The 8554-nt window shown below is 29.9% G+C and overlaps 1 protein-coding gene across 1 annotated transcript; it reads left to right on the forward strand.

Annotated features, from left to right (window-relative positions):
* Positions 1-757: 757 nt before the first annotated feature.
* LOC21394966 (60S ribosomal protein L14-2) lies at positions 758-2426 on the forward strand. The gene is made up of 4 exons (XM_024169601.1): positions 758-862; positions 1516-1645; positions 1742-1854; positions 2169-2426. Exons 1-4 carry the CDS (start codon positions 758-760, stop codon positions 2220-2222), a joined length of 402 nt encoding a protein of 133 aa, XP_024025369.1. The 3' UTR covers positions 2223-2426.
* Positions 2427-8554: the final 6128 nt, after the last annotated feature.

Below are 8554 nucleotides of genomic sequence, written 5' to 3' on the forward strand. Positions count from 1 at the left end.
CAGATGAGGATTTTTCCAATCTTCATAAAAAGATTGGATTATGGATTGACTCTCAATCCGCCCAATCCGATCCGTGAACATCCTTAATGAACTTACTCTTAAAGTGCATTAGTCTGAATTTTTACTTCTTATTCTCATTAATATCATTTTGACTAATATAGTTATTTAACTAAAAATGATATTAATCAAGAATAAGAGGTAAAAGTTCAAATCCGTGCACAAGGAATATTTATCTCTTTTTCTCATGGTTAAGAAGTATTTACATGAAATGATCATTTTTACACTCCATGTTTAAGATATGTCTTTAATTAAACAATATTATCAATATGTCCATTTTATGGTTATTAATATAATATAACTCTAGATATACCCTTTTTTTAATCTGAGTGATTGTGAATTTGTTTAACTGATTTTAAAAAATAGTTAACTAAAGATAAAATGATATTACGAATTATTTAAGAGACTTATTTGTAAATATAACTAATGGACATTCATCCATTCATATATGTAATTAACTCCATGGCTGAACACTAGGGACGGTGCAAGAGGAGTAGTCCAATCAAACCTAAAAGCGCAGTAAAATTTATCGTGGGCCGCATCTCACGGAAAAGAGAAGTCCAACAATAACAGGCCCAAAAATAAGCCACTAAGCCATATAAAATACCAACGAAGAGTAAAACCCTAATTCGTTGTCTCTTTGCTTCTCTCGCCTCCGCCTCTCGCAGCTCCTCACTTCACACACCTCACAGACCCGAAAATGGTGAGACATCTTCCTTTCTTCTCTGGAAGAGTTGCTCTCGTCAACTACGGCAATGACTATGGCAAGCTCGTTGTCATCGTAGATGTCATTGACCAGAACCGAGTACGTTTTCTGCTTCGTCTTTTGTTTTTTCATTATTTTTCATTTTCGGAGGATTTTTGGTGATTGATTTATTCGAGTTTGGCTGCCTAGAAAAGAAATGAGATTATGTGATTTCGTGTTTTGCTTGTCCAAGAAGTCTGATTTTTGTGTAAAGGTCTTTGCTTTTAGTTGGTCTTGTGAATTTGGGGCTCTGTATTTATGTGGCTAGGGTTTTACCGATTTTGGGTATTGAGTTATTTTTCGAATTTTACTGTGATCGTTAGTGCTTAGGTAATTGTTTATGCATTTTGGCCTTTTACTGTATACTTTGGATGAAGATTATAAATTTTTTTTTTTTTTTAGAATTTTATTTGCTCAAAATTCAAGTTTGAGCAGTAGAAATAACATTGTAAAATCCTTTCAATATGATTTCTCAACCCTTTATTGGGCTGTTAGCTTTTTTTGGGGATTGTATTTATCTTTGATGGGACTAAAAATAATCTTTTTTTGATGGTTTTATTTGTTGAAAATTGGAAGCGTATAAGAAGTGTTCTGTATTTATCGTGTACTTATAAATTAGTATATCAGACTTTGAGCATTTTTATTACTACTCACATGGCCTGAAGGTTTTACTATTCAATGTTATGTTGAATCTGCATAATTCCTCGTTGCAGGCTCTTGTTGATGCTCCTGACACCGTGCGGTCTCAAATGAACTTCAAGAGACTTTCCCTCACTGACATTAAGATTGACATCAAGAGGGTCCCTAAGAAAAAGGAACTTCTTGCGGCTATGGAAGCTGCCGGGATGTTCTTAAATTGAAAAGAAAAAGAGAGTTGTGAACTTGTGGTCTGTCACACACTTCTGTCTGAGGTTAATGTATGTGTTGGCAACTTGACAGATGTGAAGAAGAAGTGGGAGAACAGCTCTTGGGGAAGAAAATTGATTGTTCAGAAGAGAAGGGCATCACTCAACGACTTTGATAGGTTTAAGCTCATGTTGGCAAAGATCAAGGTTTGTATTGGTACCATTCGTAAGTTCTTTAATTGGTATTTTTTAGGATCCCTTGAGTAGGTTGCAATTAAGACTTGGATTATCAATATCAATGCGTTGAGATACTACTGATTTGGTCGCTCTAACCGTTGGTCGTTCATGTCTTTATGTTTGCTTTGCTGTATGTTTCTGTCCATTGATGGTTCAAATATTGTTCTCTTTGATAGAGTGCAACTTGTCTTTCCTGTCATTCATCGTATTTCTTTTAAATTTTCATTTCTTTAGCCTTTTGCATGCCGTTTACCATGCTAACAAAAGGCCTTGTGTATTTGCAGAAAGCTGGACTTGTTCGACAAGAGCTTGCAAAGTTGAAGAAACAGAGTGCCTAAGCAACATGTGATACTGAGTTTGCCATTTTGTTATGAATTTAGTTGTTCAGTCATTTGGATCTTTGTCCATCCGTTTTCAATCAATTTAGAGATATTCAGAGCAGTTTAAGTTTCTAATATTGTTGACAGATTGGAGACGGCTCTTTTACTTATTTTGTCATTAAACTTAAGTTTCTATCCTTAATGTAGAATTTTTTTTCTGGATGTTTGTGTTACTTCTGTTAGGGGTATGCCTATCACTAGAGTCCTTCATTGGAACTTTCTTTTAATACATTCCACTACATGTGCCTAAAATTTTGTAACCCTACTTTTGATCCAGAGATTAGGTTACCCTCCGGTAACCATAATGATCGACTAAAGAGCCCTCTGCAAAGACGTTCATTCCACAATTCAAATTTCAACTCGAACCTGTGAAAATTACAACTCAAAACTTCCTTGTTCTTTCACATAAATCCATTTTTCAACTATAGTTTTCAATTTGAATCGGCGAAAAAGAAAGGTAGAATTTGTTATATTCTATTCAAATTTCAGTAAACTTTATTACAACTTGCACCCTGTCAACTCAATTACGCGCAACTGAAAAACGCATGCTAAAATGAGATTAAATTTAAATTTGTTGATAGTGTGAGTGCATTGACAGTACATAAAGCGGTCAGATCTGTGACTCCTTTGTTAAATTGGACGCCATTAGATTTGATAATGAAACTTCTTACTATAAGCTGTACTTTTCTGATTAAAACTTTGCTGCTACTTTTCTTTTCCATCCAATAAATGAACCATTTCTGTTACTGTTGTAACGACAAGGCTAAATTTTCTCTGAATGCCTTCAAAATTTTCGGCAACCTCTTATTCTTTTTAGCTATTATTTTAATGGTAATTCAACTGAATTACCTTGTCATGATCACAATTACCAAACTGACCCAATTAATTTCCACCCCATGAATCTTTTTTCATTATTATTTTTAATCTGATCCCCGCCATCAGTTCAAAGGCAAGAATACGATGTTTTTCATGACTATAATTATCATTCAAGATTCAATCTGGCACATTTGTTGCAAAATGGATTATGCGTTCTAAAATTCTCCAACTAATTTCCCTCATTCCTCTTCTTCGACTTTTCCCTCCACTCTTTAGTACATAACTCTTAGGGGGCGTTTGATATGCAGTAATCTTAAGGATGAGAATGGGAATCTGCAATATTAGCATGTTTTGTACAAGAATTATAATTTTTAGATTCCCAGCAAAGTGATTACCATGGAATTCACTTTCTCTCATTTTAAGGTAATTTGAATACCACCCAACATGGTGTTATTCAAATTCCCAAGAATCTCAAAATCATGAGAATCTTATTATTATTATTATTATTATTATAATTATAATTATAATAATAATAATTATTATTATTATTATTATTGTTATTATAATTATAATTATAATTATAATAATAATAATAATTAGTATTATTGTTATTATTATTATAATTATAATAATAATAACAATAATTATTATTATTATTATTATTATTATTATTATTATAATAATAACAATAACATTCTAAAGAATTCCTCAGTGAAATTCTTGGAAATAAAGTAATTTACTCTATTTTAAGGTTACTCCATCCTTAAAATAGAGTAGTTTTATGTCAATGAAGAAGTTTATCTCCAACATATTATTCCAACTTTACTCTAATGACATGTTTATCTACGCGTAATTGAAATGAGCATGAATCAAAATAGGTAAGATTTTGAGTGGGTGAGATTTGGAGTGAGGAATCAGAATTAAAATAAGTTGTCTCTTTGGTGATATGATTCAAAATCGGAGTCACTCCAAAAGTATTCATGTGTTTACTTATACCTAAGATCATAATAAACTAGTGTAAAAATACGAATATACCGTTTAAATAAAAAATTATATTTTAATTTAAAAATAAATTGTGTACTTATTATATTAAAATTAATCATTATTAAAATATTTACTATAATAATATGGTAATAAAATAATAAACATAAATAGCATAATTATTTAAAATATAAAAATAAAGTGTCAAAATTTAAATAAAATAAATAAAGTGTTAAAAATTAAAATATATTATTAATTTTAATAAAAAAATAAATTATACACTTATTATATTAAAGCTATCAATAATTAGATTAACAATAGTTAGGTTAAGATTATAATATTAGTCAAATAAAATAATAAATATAAGTTGTAATTATTATTTTTTGAATTTATATTTTATTTTATACACATAAGTAAATTAGGTTTAAAATAGTAATTTAATATTAATATTAAGATTGAGAGTCCAATTTAGAAGGGGGCATGAGATTACTAATCTCATTCCTCCATTCAAAGTTTGAGAGAGGCCCACTAATCTCACTCTCATTTTAAAATAAAAAAGAATAAATAAACATGAAATTAACTCTCATTCCTCATCTTCATCCCTCAATCTTAATAATTAAACATGCCATAAAGTATTGCTATATAACTCTATGGAACTGCAACTCCTCAAGACAGACGGGTGGTCTCACAAGAGGATAGGCCCATCACTTTGTTTTTGCGGAGTTGTGACTCCGCTTACGCTAAAAAGAATATTCTTTATATATTTCTTTTAATTTTCCTTTATACTATGCACATATATACTAACAAATTAATGTAATAAAATAATTTATTACTTAACCTACTCGTAAATAATAATAAATTAATTAAATGTTAATGTAAGTAATAAAATTAATTGAAACAATATAAATTAAATAAATTCATGAAATAACAAAAAAAATATAAAGAAAGAAATTTTGTTAAAAAATATGAAATTAGGATAAAATATGGATTATGAAACAATTTTATGGGTCAATTTTTTTGGAAAGCTTTTTTGGTAAGACCAGAAAAAATGAATTACCGGTAGTTCTTTATTTTTAGCCGTTAGCTCTGTATTAAAAATTGTATGTGTTGCATATTTTTTTAATCTGATGTAATTTTAACCTAATTCAACAATCAGAAATTGATAACACCAGTATAACTGTCCTATAAGAGAAACTCTAATTTTTTTGTTATTAACTCGAACGGAAAAAGTATTAATATTAAAAAAAAAGAAAAAAAAATCATATACGCTAACCGCTATATGAACAGTGTCGCAGCACTTTACATAATTCCGATTTGGAGTTGTATTTTGCCGCTCGGTTGTAGTGCATATCTTGCTCCAATTTGGAGTGTGATTGGAGATGGCCTAATTAGGCCAAACACTAATGTTCCAACTTGATAGAGATAGATCGGCACTCAAATAACTTCTTAGTTAAATATTTTCAACTTTTGAAGACTTCACAGTCAACGCCATAGGTGCAATGTTTTTAGTTTAATTGATAAGAAAATGCACATTATTTTTCTTCTCAATTCACCCCATTAGTTTAATTCACAATTTTTGTAGAAATGTACATAATCAAACTTTAAATTCATACGGATAAAATTTAATTTTTTATTTTTATTTTTTGAAGGAAATATAGGGATGGTAAGCTGTTATGATGATATTTGAGTACATTTATTTTGGTTCTCTATCTTGATTCGCTGTAAGCTTTTTTTATTTTTTATTTTTATTTTTTATTTTACCTTTTCAAAAAAAAAAAAAAAAATTGTAAACTATCAGTCAAGAAGCAACTTATTTAGGCCAGCCCGCTGTAGGAAAAAAACGAGAAAGAGAGAAAAGGAGAGAGTGAGTCGGTCAAAATTTCAAGACCTTTTTTGATACGTCACTAGACTTTCAATCCTAAAAATTAGCTACAAGACTCATATTGTTATGGGCTTTTTATGTTGGTGGCTGTATCTGGTGAGATGGCTTCATTTTGGTGAATCTAATTTCGTTAGAAGGATGAAATGCAGAAGGTTTGGAGGCATTTTTTCACCCAGTCCTCGTCTGGCGGTTGTACTCTTTTGGGGTTTTGATCCGTACTGTGGTGGGCTTCTTATGAAGGTGGTGGTGTCAGCTCCAATTGTTGACGGTGATGGCGTGTGTTTCACGTTCTGCTATTTGAAGGCATCTTGTCGGCGCTTGTCTTTAAAAGCGTTCGTCCTACTTTAATGATCCTCTAGTCGGCTGTACTTTTATTAATGGCTTGCAGCAATCGTGTTTTAGGTTTTAGTTGTCTATGTTTTAGTTTAATAAAGGCGTCAATATTCCTACCAAGTTTTAGTATATTTTTAGTAATAATTGATGCGGTTCTCCCACTGTTTTAATTTGTTTTTGTCTACTGGATTTAAGTCTTGGCAAATTAGAAGTGCTACTAGCTATGAGTTTAGGGGGAGATGTTGGTACCCCCAAAGCTACACGCTACATGCTCTTAATGGATCGAAAACTTGCACTAATTGTAGTGGTTCCTAAAAGAGCCTTATGCGTGTTAAAAAATGACATGTCAAGGAATTTTTCCGATATCAAGTCTCATCTCGCATCATTTTCTATGTGCTTCATCAGAAAAGACATCCCTATTATTATTAGTGTCTATAAGACGTTTTAATTTAATGAAATTTTATCTTAAAAAAAGCACCTTATTTTTTTATTCTTTTGCTCGTAAAAATGATTTATTACCTTTAAAAAAAACAATTTATAACAAAAATCTCAACTTTATCGTACTTTGTCGTTTCCAGTGGTAGATGGTAGACTGGTCGTCAAAAGGCGTTTACTACTTATTTCAAAGTAAAATCCCTTTTGGGTTTTGATAATCTCATTTGAAACTTCATAGGGTGGTTTTTCACGCCTTTTCGGTCGCCACTTTGAACGGGTCATACTGAAAAATATATATAACCTTTCCTTTGCAACAAGAAAAAAAAAACAACTATTTTCTTGATTCAAGTACTGCATTACATGCGTCAAAATTCGTTAAGTTTCAACTCTAAAAATAATAAATATTCATTAAACTGGCTAGTTTGAACAATTTACCGGTTACTTCCCCTCTCCAGATTTAACAAAGAACAAAAAAAAATCAAGAAAAAAAAAACAACTATTTTCTTGATTCAAGTACTGCATTACATGCGTCAAAATTCGTTAAGTTTCAACTCTGAAAATAATAAATATTCATTAAACTGGCTAGTTTGAACAATTTACCGGTTACTTCCCCTCTCCAGATTTAACAAAGAACAAAAAAAAATATTATTATTATTATTATTATTATTATTATTATTATTATTATTATATCTTGCCTTAATTAAGCACAAAAGAGCATCAGCAGAAATATCATGAAATGAGATTTGGTTAATAATTCAATCATAAAGTAATGAGCAAAAGAGATTATGCATTAGTGATATAAAATGCTAGCATAATTAGTCGTGATGGTGAATTTTTCTTTTAACCAGTTTGAGATTAGCGTGTAAAACTTTGCAAGATATTATGTCATAATTAATGGGTACCCGAGTTAGAATTTCTAATTAATTAAAAATGTGTTATATAATGATCACCAATAGTGATACAGAACTTGTATTGCCTATGATAGAGTAGACCTTTGTGGAGCGTGATTATTCCTTGTTCTATGGCTGTCATTTCAGCACTAAGCAAATAGCATATATTTGGAAACTAATATTTATCAAGTTTTATCCAAAAACTTGAACAATCAGAGCATTTAGCAAACTGTTTAGAGAAATGCTAATATCACTCTTTCTGTCACTCTATTTATCATTTTCTGCATTAATTATTTGATATGTGAACTCTACTATTTCATTTTTTGGTTAAACAATAATATATCATGTTAGTAAAGTTCACGTATCAAACAATAAATACTGAGAGTGACAAAAAGAATGATAGAATAAGTGATGCTAACATTTCTTTCTTATACTAAAAGAATTTAAAAGAACAAAACACTTATGGTATGTTTACCTACACGTAATCGGAATGAGCACGAATCATAGTGGGCAAGATTCGGAGTGGGTAAGATTCGGAGTGAGGAATCGGAGTCAGAATAAGCTGTTTACTTAGTGATAGGATTCAGAATCGGAGTCATTCCAAATCTCATTCATACGTTTACTTACACCCAGAATCGGAATGAAAAAGTATAAAAGTACTAATATACCCTTTAAATCAATTTGATATTTTCAATTTAAAAAATATAGTGTACTTATTATATTAGAATTAATCATAATTAAAATATTTTGTGTAATAATTGGGTACTAAAATAATAAATATAAATTGTACAACTATTTAAAATTTAAAAATAAAATTTAAATAAAAATAAAAAATAGTGTTAAAAATAAAATATATTATTAATTTATTAAAAATAAAGTACATATTTATTATATTAAAGTTAACAATAATTATGCTAATATTATAATATTAGGCAAATAAAATAATAAATATA

The sequence above is a fragment of the Morus notabilis genome, unplaced genomic scaffold, assembly GCF_000414095.1.
Source record: "Morus notabilis unplaced genomic scaffold, ASM41409v2 Scaffold21, whole genome shotgun sequence".
Taxonomy (NCBI): Eukaryota; Viridiplantae; Streptophyta; class Magnoliopsida; order Rosales; family Moraceae; genus Morus; species Morus notabilis.